Consider the following 14,366-nt stretch of genomic DNA (forward strand, 5'->3'; position numbering starts at 1 on the left):
CCCAATAAATAGTCAATAAATATTTAAACTTCTTGTGTGCAAATCCATGCTTAAAGTGCAATGCTCATAAAGTGCTTGATAAGGTGCTTTTAATAAAGTGAAAGGTGTGCTCTAAAGTGCTATACAGACAATACAATATAAATAAATGCAGTAAGGGAGTCCTCTTCCTTACACTGACCAATATGTGTATGCAAGAATGCCAGAGTCAAATTATTTGAATTAGTTTGGGTCTTTTTTATACACAGTATACTAACGATGTTAAAATGTACATTTCTGAAAAAGCAACACATTTTACGAGTGGGCACAGCAACAGCTTTGCTGTGGCATTATTATTTGCCCTGTTTGGACTAACAAAACATCTAATTCCATTCCCAGTGTAATAAAAGGGTACTTGGACAGGAATATAAACATCTGCCTAAAGTTGAACCAGATGCTGCTGCATGGCGGAGTGCAGGATTCAGAAGAGGAAGGCTAGAAACAGAAAAACAAGGGAGGTACTTTATACAGGAAAGTGAGTCAGTATCAAGGCCTCAGCGCTTCGAAACATTCAATCCTTAGCTCCTTTACCCTTCATCCCCCTGACCCGTCCCGCCTTTTCTAGGACGGGGGATATCCCTGAGGAGACGGGAGGAAAGCTGGACAGGCTGGATTTCATTCTCTTTCCTCTCGCATGTGGCCTTGCGAGGGATGTCAGAAAGGCAACTCACCCACTGCACGCACAGAAGACGAGGTCTAACCACAGCACACATAAACTGACAGCCTCTGTCTGGCTGCTGGAGCCTGATCCACCACCCTAAACCCCAGCTGATGAGTTCTGTTTAAGGGTGCAAGTATGATCTCATTTGGCTGAAGTGATTAAGATGGTGACACAGTTAAGAAAAATTTATTTATCATCAAATACATGTCAGATGCTGTTTCACATGCGTAAAGTATTGTTATTAAATTACAATTGAGGCAATAACAAGGTATAACAAGGCAGCTGGGAAAAGAACATTTTGATTTTTAAAGAAAGAAGACGCACTGTGACACATGAAACTTTAAGTTGTTTTACAACGGCAGTACAAAAATATGTTAATGCATTTGTCATTCAAAGTTCACAGTAGGTACACGGGTAGGTGGTACACTTGAGATTGTTATTTACAGAAGGAAAGTTAACATGTTTCAAAGTACACTATTAAGGCTGTTTAGAGTATCCAGGCATCTGCTTTGAGTTTAATATGTTGAATTGGATCACTTGACTACTTGACTCTGCAGATTGACTCTGATGGCAATATAATCAGGTATTTTCAATTGGTCCAAATTGTACTTCATTCCCAGACAAATTTAATTTTCCTTTAAGTCAGGCACTGCTAATTACATGTGTCTGTCCTGTAAGTTATTTAAACAAAAAACAAAAAAATTCAAAACAAATCAAAGCAGCAAAACAGCATCAGAACTAACTTGCATGACGTACAAAAAATATTTTACAAAACAAAAAAAAGCATTCAACAGAGGAGGTATTGTAGAGGGCTCTGGGTTGTACCAACAGCCTTGTGAGACTCCCAGAAACACAACAAAACTGTTAATTTCGGTGATCAGCGGGTGGCCAAGAGTTTGGCCTGGGATTCAGAGTAAACATGTGTAGGGGGGAATAGAGACTATACAGATTTGTTTAGACTGAACCCCGTCCTCACCACCCTAAATGAAGTATATGCAGCTGAACTTGTAGTTGCCACGTTGTTGTTTGTGGTGAATTGAACCCACATCAACAGACGACAAAATAGCATCAGCTTTCGAAAAAATTAGCTTTGCTTTCCATTAACTTGAGGGAAAATGTTTGTTTGTGGGGAATGGAGTCTTTAAAACTGTAAAATATTTGTAAAATGCCAAACCCAGTGACTTCATATATATATATATACATATATATGTACATTAAAAAACAAACAATAAATACTTTTTTTTTTTTTTTGCATGAGTGTGGCAGGGCGTGGCCTGCCATGCCATGCAGGTGTGTCCACCTTCCCTGCACAGCATCGCAGGCCACGCCCCGCCACAAAGAGCTTTCATAGAGTATACTATTTTTGTTTTTTCTTTTACTTTCATTTTTTTTTTTTTTTTTACCAGGCTAAAAAACATAAATAGAGTTTTAATACCTTCTCCAATAAATAGTACTGGTATTCTATTTACAATATGCACACATCTCCCAAAGAGCTCATGAGATATATCTGTCTCATGACAAACGCATTCATCTGCCTCCACTTTCCAAACTGAAACATAGTTAACAAAAAATAGCTTTTTAGAGGCATGTGTGTGTTATTAAACACCTCTCTTCCAACAGAGGTGTCTCATATCACATCTACCATTAATATGTAGAAAGGGGGGAGGGGGGAGTGATTGTCAAAAAAAAAGTTCCTTATGGGAAGCTAGTGGAGCAAAAATGTTTTTTGATCGGGTCATATCCTACAAAAAGGGGCTGCGTCAGGAATCGACCATCTAGACTGCGTTTTCCTCACTGCCATCCAAGATGTGAAATTTCCGAGATGGACCTGCAACAAACAAAAAAAGAGCCATAAATGACTTTATTGTAGCAAACAATGTCACAGCAATGTAAAGACAGGTAAAAAGTAGAAGCTGGCAGGTGTTTGAGCAATCTTACTGTTGCAGTGCCCATAGTGGCGGACTCCTATGGAGCGGCCGAGGAAGCAGGTAGCCCGGCGGAGGTGGCAGGCGCTTGGGTAAGTGACGTTGTCATTACCACAGATACGGTGCTCAGACGGCATGGGTATTGGGCAAGGTGCAGTGCGGCACGTGACGCAGTGAGCACTGTTGGTCTGGTCGGTCACACAGGTGTGAGTTCCTGGACACACAACACTGGAGCACGACTCTGGGGAAATAAAGAAAAATAAAAGGCATTAGGGCAACAGAATTGTTGGAATGCTTAAGAACAAAACAGCTTAGCTTCCAGGGAAGGATGAACTTACTTCTGCACTCTCCGTGGTACATGACCTCAAGGTCTGGGTGTCCCATACAGCGCGCCATAAGCAGAGAACACTCATCCTTATATGTCTTCCCATCGCTGCCACACACAGGATGCCTCCGGGTAATGTGAGAGCAGTCTGGAGAGCAAACACACTGAGGCCTTCCTGTCTTCATCTTGCAAACTTTCCCGGGACCACATCTGACTCCCTCACATGTCTCTACAAAAGCACAGTGTAATGTTACCGTATTAACAAGACTGCAGACATCAGGTGATTCACCTGCGTTTTCATACAAAACAAGCTGGAAACCTGGGTTTTTTCCCAGATCACAACACAATTCCCACCTTGCACAATATTTATAATAATCACATCTCTTTATTGACCGTTACACACAGAGGTGTCTCGCCCGATGGAATGTGAGGCTGGCGTGTTTTCATAACAGATCTGTGTATGGCTGCACACAGACTGTGCGGAGGCTGTGAGGAAGGAGTTCAAAAAGCTGTCAGGAAAGTTTACGGGCTGAAAAACGAGGAAGCTACAGGCTATTCCGACACCTCATAATGTCAAAGCACAGGACGATCTGTAATCCTAGCGCAAAATCAACATGAGACAGTGCATACAGGTCTCTTCCCGGGTTTCTGAGTCTGTGGAGATGATTCCTGATGAGCTCCGAGTCCCGAGGATTCTGTAAACAATCGGGAACTTATTTCCTGTCTCCAACAGTACTTTAATATCCTGTTTTATTTCAAAGCTGTGTTTTCATTGCTCGACTCCCCTGGTCTGTTTCTATGGTTGATTTCAATCTCTCCCTTTCTGTCTTGCTGTCTGTACACCTTCTCTTCATGTCCTCTGCATATGCCACTAATGTCCAGAGTTGCTAGCTATTGCTTGTTATTTATTTGGCATGACACAACATGGTTGAAAATATTGATGTTTTCCTCCTACAGAAATCCAAACTATCAAAATAGCGCAGGACATTATGATTCCCAGGTGTCTGGGCAAATTTCAGAATGCAGGAAAACATTTTCCTGTTTGTGAAAGAAAACAGGACTCCTTTTTAACTAGCTTTGGTTTCCACCAGCCTCATTAATTTCCCATGAGTTACAGCGGTTTATTTTTATGCAAGAGGCATTTTAACAAAGCTTTAACTGTGTTCTTTCTGCTTATTTAAAATTTATCTAAACAGAATTCACATCTCAACTTCTCCATGATGACCCATGTGACACACCAAGGCAAACATGGGGCTGAGTGTATCCAAAAATGCCAGTAGCTAGTCTTGTCTTTTTAGTGGAACTTATTAAACATGGAAAGAAAAGAAAAAAACATTGTTCACATACAAGTTCTGCTTATGAAAACAGAATTTATCTGCAAGCGAACCTGAATGAACCTTGCAGAAATTCCATGGCAGGAAGCTTCTCAGGACAGCTGGAGTTTTGTATAATGCCTCTCCTTGATCCTCGTCTGCAATTTGTTAGAAAGCTGCACTGGGAACTCATTGTGTAAATATCTCACAAATGACTCAAATGGACCTTCTCTCTCCAAGAGACACAATTGTTACATTATGCAATGGAATCCCCAGTGTATTAATCGAAACCCAATGATATTTAAGCTTTGTTTTTAAGTGCGCAAATTATATCTAGGGTATCAGCTGTTATTCCATGTACTCACCTTAAACTAACTACAGTAGCAGACCAAGCGCAGTAAATATTCAAAAGAATATGACTGTTAAGAATTAGGCAGCATCTTTTTACAGTTAATGGCAGTGACTAAGAGCAGTACATGCAACTTGCTTCTTATACTTGGCAGATGCAACTCATTACTTTCTTAATGGTTTGTTTACCTTTGCATGGTTTACAGGAGACAATACCCAGGAAGCCCAGCAGGCTGACTTCATTCATGGGCAGGCTGGTGTTGGACCACGCTGTGTCCAGGCGTCCCCCGGCACAGCACTCCTCCCTGGTCACCCCTCTCATCAGCACCATGTCGCACCTTTGATCTTGACTCTGCTGCAGCCAGCACATCCCAGCTGGAGATGGTGCCATAACAGATGTTAATTATTATAGGAATATTTATCTTTGTTACAGAAACACTTAGGAAGTGTATCGTGTTATTATGAACGATTGTCAATCACACTTCATAAGTCTTGTCACAAATCTTTGTCTTTTTAAAAATATTATACCATCTAGAACACTATATATTACATATGTCAGGGTTTTTTAACACATATCAGTAGTAAATAGCTTATTTCGAATTTACAAAAATGTACATGCAAAACAGGAGAAAAATGGATTGGGGTTTTGTCAAAATCCTTCTTTCACAGTGATCATTTTACCAACATTTCTGCTATGATTTTTAAAGCATAGGACATTTTGTTCAACATATGGAAAAAATGGAAAACATCTACTCACCACTAACAGGATTCCTCCCAATCTGACAGAAAGCGAGAATCACCCCCAAAACTGAAATCAAAACGTTCATTGTGTATTCTGAGTTAGTTTAAAAACTTCTTCTCAAAAGGTTGTCTCAGCAAACACCTAGAAGAAAAGGTGATGGTCCTTTGGCAAATAGAGCTGATCACTCTGAGTTAACTTTGCAAGTAGCTCTGCCTTAAGTGAATGAATGTGTTGTGAATAAGTGATGTCGTTCCCCCTCTGTATAAATATTTATGCTGCTGGGATGGGCGATCCTCTCAGCCAGTAATAAGCCAGGGCAGGACACAGTTTGACTCTGACTCAATTTCCAGAGTCGGGAAATGATCCATGCCCTGCAGCACTAGACGGAGGGCACTTATATGACCTCACAAAACCTTTTTACACCACACTAAATAATAAAAATCATGAAAAGCGCTTGTTTTTTAATAGCCTTTTCTTTATAAAACATTAAGTTTTTCTAAAGACAGCAGTGTTTCCTTATATACTATTAATTAAAAGATGAACCTTTGGATGTAACCTTTTTGTTGCCCGTTGGGGTCCAATATGTTTTACTTTGTATAATTTCATTTAGCCTTTAATGGGGCACAGCTTGGAGATACTTATTCTCCTTTTTCTTTCTATCGGCTGCTCTGTGTGGTTTTGGGACATGGCCCATTGAAATGACACACTTATTTCTTATCTCATTGTTCTTTTGAAGTGACCCTAAACTGTTCTTTCTGTAGTGTAAATCCAGCAGAAGGCAAAAGTTCCCCACAACAAAGCTACAAATTATTATCCAGTGCCTATAATTATATGTATCTAGCAAATCCGAATACATGAAGCAATTTGCCTCGCCAGCACTGTCATTCCTTATTTTGTTGACTGTCTGGGTTTATCAATGAATGCTTATGTTTCGCTGTACAGCTGCGGTTAGAATAATACTGAGAGACGAAGGAAAGAGTGGGAGTGAAGGTGGTCTGCCCTTGGGCAATATATCAAGTTCAATAAACAAAACTATGACATACATGTCTGTCCTTTCATTGCTAATCTACGATCAAACACAGACAGCCACAAGCAGCGAGACTGAAAACATTCAATAATTTTTTTTTTAAAATGTGGACATATATACAATATCTGTCAAGCGCAGGGACAACAATGTTCATGTAACACCACCCAGTCTTTAGAAATGGCACACTAGGAGCGAGTAGAGCCTAATCTATATTAATACTGTGTCAGATCAGGACATCTGCTCTGCTTTTCCTCCTTTCCTGCACTCATTCACCCCCTGACACTGAGAGGTAATGACAAAGTTATGCGAGTCTGCCCATCTGTCTGTCACAGCTTTATTTTTAATGTTCCCTTTTGATGGTTGAGGGGGAAATGGAGGTAGCATATGCTGCAGTATCTGAGTCTTCGTGAATGATGTTGGCTTCTTCAACGGAGATCCCCAGGGCAACGAAGGAATGCTGCGTGACCTAGGAGGGGAGGAAAGACGAAAAGAGCGCAGCAAGTAATGGCTGTGGGTGGCCTGCCTCCTTGCTGGGTTTCTGCAGATCCACTGAGCCCCTCATATGGTTTGGATCATCACTGCTGAGTGATACAATGAATACAGGATGGTGGGAATTTTGGAGCATCCGCTGTATGATTTTTATTAGAGAATTTAATGTGTCCCATTTTTGTGGGATTCTAGTCTTTTTCAAGTGGCAGGGCTCTTTGGAGTACCATGAAAAAAATCCAGCGTAGACTGTTTCCATCGTGGAACAGTCAACACCTGCCTTGTCAGCACATCCCCGACAAGGCAGGTGTGGGGTTCGGTGTCATTCTGTAGATCACCAAAAAATTAAAAAAAAAAAAAAAACACACCACTGCCATCTAGTGGAGTGGTTTGGTGTATATAATATAGCAGGGTTTTATCTTTGCTCACACACATTTAGCTTGTAACTAGGGATATGCATTCACTGGAGCCCCTTTTGCTTTCAGAGTTGCCTTAATTCTTTGTGGCATAGATTCAACAAGGTAATGGAAACATTCATCAGAGTTTTTGATCCATATTGACAAGACAGTATCGCACAGATGCAGATTTCTAGGCATTTCTCGGGAAATCTCTCAATGCACCACATCTGAAAGCTGCTCTATAGGATTTAGATCTGGTGACTGGAGGCAGTTTGAGTACAATGTTCAATGACTTGAGCTTTGTGATATGGTGCGTTATCCTGCTGGAAGCAGAATCAGTAAATAGGAAGATGGATGCACTAATGTCATAAATATGTACATTGTCACCAACAATACTCAGGCTGTGGAGTTTAAAGAATGCTCAGTTGGTAGAATGGGCCTCAAGATGTGCCAATTCTACCCACACCACCACACTGGGATTGATTGTGCTTATACCAAATTCTGATGCTACTATCTGAATGTCAACAGATATCCAGACTCAGATAAGGCAACCCCAATCTTCTACTGTATTGTATCTAATTTGGTAAGGGTTAGCTTCAGTTTCCTTGTTCTTAGTGGCACCCAGTCTAGTCTTCTACTGCTGTAGCCCATCTGTTTCAAGTGCTTTGTGTACATAGATGTTCTATATGTATATGTGTGTGCATACACACACACACACACACACACACACACACACACACACACACACACACACACACACACACACACACACACACATATATATATATATATATATATGACCACAGAGTAAGCCTCCTCTGTCCCTCCATCCCCAGATGAGAAACATCCCATTTTGGCTTTTCTGATGCATATACTCAGTTCTGCTCAATATTGTTTTACACTTGACGCAACAATGACATTGTGTTATGCTGTAAAACAAACAATATGCAACAAAGTAACAACTTTCTATTTAAAAAAGGAGGAAGCCTAAGTATCCCCATGTCCAACTAATAACAAAGTAATTAAAAACGCATTCCACTGATACCACTTTAGCTCACTGGGTTGCAAAGAGAACGACCCTTATTCCATAAGGCCAATATGGAAGCTTGCTTCCAAATCCACCCTGAGGCCATTTTCTACAAGTCCTCTTTATGCTTTTCTCCCAGCTTTCCAGCCTTAGCCGATGTTTGATAGGACAGTGTCGGACAACATGCCCAAAAATATATATTACAAATTGCATTTGAAACATGAGTCTTTTTGAGAAATATGACTAACTAGTAGTGTTAATCAGGAAGTTATTTCAAAGTTAAGAGAAAGTCACACATGGACTGCTAGACTGAAAGAGAAAACAAAGTGAGACCTGTTTTCTTCAAAAACAGGTTTAATTAACTAAAGAAACCAAGGATATAAACACACCTCAGTTGCTGCCCCACCTAGGAGTGAAAAGGAACAGGAAGGGATGCACTCCTTATTTATATAATGCCTGTGGTGAATTCAGTTAAGGAACAAAGAAACTCAGGAACCAATCAGCAATGAGAAAATCAGGACAGGACTTCAGGTAAAGGAGTTGAGGTGGGGATAAATGAGGAAAATTGTAAAGAAAGCAGACAGCTTTTCCTCTTATCTGCTGAAATGCAAGTTGTGATCAACTCTAGGACCAAATTTATTATAATATATGTATTATTATATTATATGTATATGATTAAATGAAGCTGTTGCTGTCTTTTCTATTTTTCTTCCTTTAGCCAGTAATTTACAGGGGTAATTGATAAAAAGTACCACAAGATGGCGCTTCTCACATGTGTCTTAAATTTTCAGCCTCTGTCTCTGCCTGTAAGGTTCACCACTCATCTTGGGCTATTAAAATGGCCGTTAGGCAGCAGTTTTGGGAAATTAAAGCAGTCTTACATTAAATTCATTGGTTTTCTTGTCAAGTCCCACATGCTGACTTTCCCAACCATACAGTTTCAGTTTCTGTCCTGGAGGAAGACAGCTGACATCCATGTCATTAATTAATGGTTGGGACATGTAAAATAACTCTCTACATGGGGACTATGGCTAAAGTTCAGAAGCCTTTGTCTCTGAATTGTGCCCCCCCCCCAGAAATTCCACGATTTGATCTTCAGTGACATTATTACAGTCAGTGCGTGAGCTGCATCCCAACTTATCAACTGTACCGTGTTACATATGAAAGGGCATGCACTCCTGAGTCACTGAGAAGAACACTTTCCTGTGTGGATAAATGAAGGCACTCATGTTGTTTCTTGCCATTACACATATCGAATCAGATGTGTAGAAAGAAATGCACCCAATACTCTTCCTTCCACCCGCTGCCCTGTCTTCAGTCATACAGTGTTGGTGTGGACGTCACACAGCTAAACACAGCCCAGCAGTGGTAATTGCTCTGTTCGCCCCAGACTGGCTGAAAGCAGCTGCATCATCTATCCACTCAATTTACTCCTAATGTTTGTTACTGATTGAACCGGCAATGAGGCCAGGAACAGTGACAAGGCTGGATAGAATCAAACCTTGTGTCCGTCTGCATGCACAACTTTCCTCCTCCTCCTCGTCCACCCCGCTCTAGCCCTCTCCTTCTCTGCTTCCTTCCTGTGTTCAGTGCTGCCCATGAGAAGTCCCTCCAGCGTTTCATTAATGGGGCGAGTTAATGTTGGTGCACGCGCCGCTCATATAAACTGCACTCGCTCCCTCTTCACCTTTCTCCTTCCCTCCCCCCTGGCCTCCCTCCTGCCCCCGTGTCACCTTTTCCACTCACTTGAGTCCTCTCTTTGCCCTCTCACTCTGCAAGAACCGGAGACTGATGCAGTCGTGACTAAGGATCTCCCTCGGTGTCAGAGTAGCTGTTGTTTAGCTCTAACTCTGTGCAGCTCCGGATGGCTCTGCTTTTACCCCGAGGGCTTTAATAACCTGAAATCTTTATACTCTCCATAGATGTCATATGCTTCTGTATTCAAAAGGACTTATAAAAGCTTGTAAAACAGACTTATATGCCCCTGACATCACATTTCAGATTGATCTGTCATGTAAAGACATTTTTGGAAGAATATTTTAGCTGAGTGCCTTTTCCACCGTTGATACTGAATACTTAATTTAGCCAGTATATTATCAGCAATATATCCAAAATATTAGACAACCAATATAATTTGTGTCAAATTATTGTCATGGTGTGATGAAAATGAGTACTGTTTTACTGGATTACTGGAACTTAGATAGTGTCATTGAGTATTTCTGCTAAGGCAAAACTCCCCTCAACTGTGTTACATGGGGATGATATGTGTATATATGTGTATATATGTGTATATATCTATATCTATATCTATATATACATATGTGTGTGTGTGTTTATATAAAGTGTCAGAATCATTTTTATTCCAGGAGTGTATATTGCCAAATCCATCTGGAATAACAAAGTGCAAAGAACAGCATATGTTTTCGGCATATATTGGAGAACATATGCTGTAACAGCCAGACATTATTCTGGCCTCCACTCTTTGCACAATGGTAGATGACGCTGCAGCTGATCAGATATTGCTCTTTATTAAGATTGATTTGTTTTTTTTATATCTTCTTATTTAGATATCAATAAAAGCAAGTGTCTGCAAACTATTTTAGTCCATGCAAGAAAAAGATTCTAGTATGTGAAGAATATCCTTCACATAAATGTTTAAAGAATCAAACCGGTCCTTTATCTTTTGTTTGGCCTCTATTTGACCTAAATTTGATTTGTAATTGTGTGAACAGGGAGTGAAACAGAGTTTAAAGCATCCATTTTTACACTATATCACTCAACCCCTGGTGTATCAAAAACCCTTGCATAAATAAAATGTATGCACGAATCAAATAATAAACCAAATAACAACAACAAGAATAATAGAACAGAGTTTAATGTTTTTATTTGAAAAAAATCTTTCAAAGTAAATTTTTGCACTACACATGTCAAATTCCAGCCCGGTACTGATCACAGCTATAGCACAAACGTGCTGATCTACATACCCTGCTTGATTGTGACTGCAACTGATGTGCTAGCAGCCATCTGCCTTCTTTACACTTCAAGTTGCCTTATGTTGCACTGAGAGCTCACTTAAACAAACAGTGTTTGTCAGGGCTCATTTAAAGGTGCCACATTCAGTCCAGCTAATTGCTATTCAACTCAATATGACTCAGTTACTGTAGGCAGCTAACTGCCACTTACTGTAGTCACTTCCTGCACTGTTGGTGAAGAATTATGTAATGCGAAGAGGGGTAAAGTCTCAAAACTCATTGCAATGTATACCAAACACAGGAAGTGAATTAGGAAAGAACAACAGGAAGCACACATTAAAAAAAGGGGGATTAACTGTTTTCCAGTACTGATAAAAAAGATACTTCAGGTTCCTGATGAAAACAGCGCATCAACAGTCATAATAATATTCTCAGCTTCACCAGATTTTAAAAGTAAAGCACTGTTGAAATGATGTGCAATATGAGTTTCTTCCATGGCATCGGATACTTTTGAAATAGTAACATTCATTAGTTCAAATTAAAGCAGAGTATAAAATCCCTGAGGACTGGAGCGCTGTCATTTAAGCTAAATTGCTCTCTGACCTCCCTAATGTCCTCCTTTTTAATCAGTCACAGGTGATCAAACATGGACCAGAAGTCAATACCTCTGTGAGTGTAGGATCCAGTCATCTGGAGGTGCTCAGACATTTTATAGCATAAATAACTTGTGGATATTTAGGTGGTATTTCAGTACTCATCAATGTTTTTAATTTTAGCTGCGAATATATTAATTTCCATCAGTGTCATCACTAGGTGCTAGATATGAGTCAGAACTGTTGGCGGTCTTTAATGTGAAGGCTTCAGTCTCACACATTGCATGTTTTTCCTACATAAGTGAGCAATATACCTGCACATTATGAAATACATTTCTCACAAAGTATGTAGTAGCCATAATAATATACCCAGAATAAAACATCTTTATGTGGAAACTTCTTAAAAGAGAACTCAAAGTGTGGTTTTGTACAGAAATAAAATAGTGTCCTCTTTCCTTTGCTCTAGGATGCTCCAGTATGACCCTGCAGATAGGTTCGTGATTCAAGAAAAGACAGAGCATAAGTAAGTAATCATTCTCCTGTTTGCCTCTGAAGCAGCAATGTCACTCAGCCTCATGCAGGCCTGAGTCAAAAGCTCCAAAAATGACACAGACTTCGGTACATTTCTGTGTGTGTGTGTGTGCTTTTGTAAACAGGGGCTTATTGGAGTTTTTGGTGTCTTTTTGTGTTGCTTGTTTTCTGCTGAAATCGAGTGTATTGGTATCACAGCAGGAACCACTTGTTAGATCACACGCTGCAAATTATGCCAGACTCTGCAAGATCCCATGGCTCAAACATGAAAGCATGACACTATTGGCTTCCCCCCAAAAAATACATAAATTTTCAGCCTGATCTCACCAGAGAAAAAAATAGTGGCTGATTTTTGAAGGCAATTGTCATGTAAATCCATGTATTTACATATAATATGCATCGCCTTTTCATGGAAGGATTGGTTGCACTGTGGTAATAATAACAAAAAAATGGAGGTCTATTTTAACTTATTTTCCTAAAGCTTTCCAATTTCCTCAGGTGCCTAAATTAACCAAACAGTAAACGTAGGTCTTGTGGCTGTCTTGTTTTTGATTTGTGCTAATCTCGTCCCTCTGCCTCTGAATGCACGTTTGCCAGTTTTCACACTGCTCCAAAGGCGCTAGCAGTGCAAATGTGAAAACACTCATAAGTTGCATCTGTAGTCTGTATACACTCATTAACCCGATCAGGGATCTCATTAAAACCACATGCCTAATATTGGGAAGGTCCCTCATGCTAAAACAATGTCTGGCAGTGGGATGTTGGAAGTGGATCCTTGTTGTTTTGCGGGTGAATCCTGATACACAGAGGCCTTCCCTCAAACCTACCACCTCCTAGTCCAATTGTGCATCCTGGTTAAAACCAGGTTAAAACTTTAAGCTCTTTATTAAGTTCTTTGAGCCACTCTTGGCTATTCTGCGATGCACTGTCCTGTTGGAGCAGTTCACTATTGTTGGAGGTGTACTTGCTCTGCAACATCTCCATAAAAGGCAGGACTTAAGGTTTCCCAGCATATTATTGCATTGTAATGAGATAATCAATGCTATTCGTCTCGCCCATTAGTGATTTTAACGTTGTAGTTGTTGGTCAATGTTAATCAGTGTTGGAGATGTTGGAGATATGAAATATCAGCCTATTATGTTATTTAAGTACATGTTGAAATCCCTCCCAAAAGCTTTGCATGATTATAAACTGCTAACTAAGCTGTAGTAAGGAATATTACACATTATAGTTTAGCTATTTTTTTCATATAAATGCTTTTGTAAGACTATTTCAGGTGCTGTAGGGACTTATCAGTTTTCCAAACAAACAAACACTGGCATGAAGGGTGATATTATTTTGTCCAACTGCATCTAAACATTCATTTTCACATTGTAATTTTCCAACTTCCAAGCCCGTGTCTGCGAGCTATCCCTTTAAAGACTCTTGACTGCACAAAAGCTGATGCTCATGCTGGCAGCAGTTACCATGGCAACAAATGACTGAAGTGTATCTATTGCTGCTCTTATGCTGAGAGCTGTCAGAAACAGATAAATAAAATGAAACAGAGGAGGGAAGATTTTGATTCTTACTTTCAGAACTGAGAGCCATGTGACAGCTCGGAAACTTTGATTCACTGCATTCAGTCTGAACACGAATAAGTCACGAAAACAAACACATCCATTAGTCAAGTATGTGTACAATGATATTACCAGTGGTTACTGTCACTGCCAGCATGATTTAATTTTACAGCTCTTGATATTTGCAGCTTGTTTTTGGTTACAGAATAATGTTTGACAAGCTGATCGATGAACTTCCTTTGGCTACTTCTCTGGTCATTAACAACAATGAATTATTCCGGAGAATTAAATCAATTTGTCTGCCATATATGGGAGCTGTTTCTTTGCAGACGTAGGCAGAGCAAGCAACAGTGGACGGGAATAAATTGTAGGTGAAAAAAAAACTACTGACTGCTGTATAAATATTTAAACAAGCAAAAGGGC

General features: G+C 40.0%; 1 protein-coding gene across 1 annotated transcript; it reads right to left on the minus strand.

Moving 5' to 3' along the window:
* Positions 1–916: 916 nt before the first annotated feature.
* Positions 917–5,572, minus strand: fstl3 (follistatin-like 3 (secreted glycoprotein)). Its single transcript, XM_085347128.1, has 5 exons — positions 5,366–5,572; positions 4,798–4,983; positions 2,961–3,176; positions 2,636–2,863; positions 917–2,525 (listed from the first exon to the last, which is right to left on the minus strand). Exons 1-5 carry the CDS (start codon positions 5,433–5,435, stop codon positions 2,473–2,475), a joined length of 753 nt encoding a protein of 250 aa, XP_085203254.1. The 5' UTR covers positions 5,436–5,572; the 3' UTR covers positions 917–2,472.
* Between the last annotated feature and the right edge of the window lie 8,794 nt (positions 5,573–14,366).

This window comes from Diplotaxodon limnothrissa, linkage group LG23 (assembly GCF_057381915.1).
Source record: "Diplotaxodon limnothrissa isolate DT_005_m linkage group LG23, D_limnothrissa_male_GT1.1, whole genome shotgun sequence".
NCBI lineage: Eukaryota > Metazoa > Chordata > Actinopteri > Cichliformes > Cichlidae > Diplotaxodon > Diplotaxodon limnothrissa.

Bases quoted from the DNA above. Each gene is read 5' to 3' on its own strand.
- fstl3 (XM_085347128.1), bottom strand. From the start codon at position 5,435: ATGAACGTTTTGATTTCAGTTTTGGGGGTGATTCTCGCTTTCTGTCAG. The intron at 4,984-5,365 runs GTGAGTAGATGT...CACCATCTCCAG, and splicing joins TGGGAGGAATCCTGTTAGTG to CTGGGATGTGCTGGCTGCAG. The intron at 3,177-4,797 runs GTAAACAAACCA...GTGCTTTTGTAG, and splicing joins CTCCTGTAAACCATGCAAAG to AGACATGTGAGGGAGTCAGA.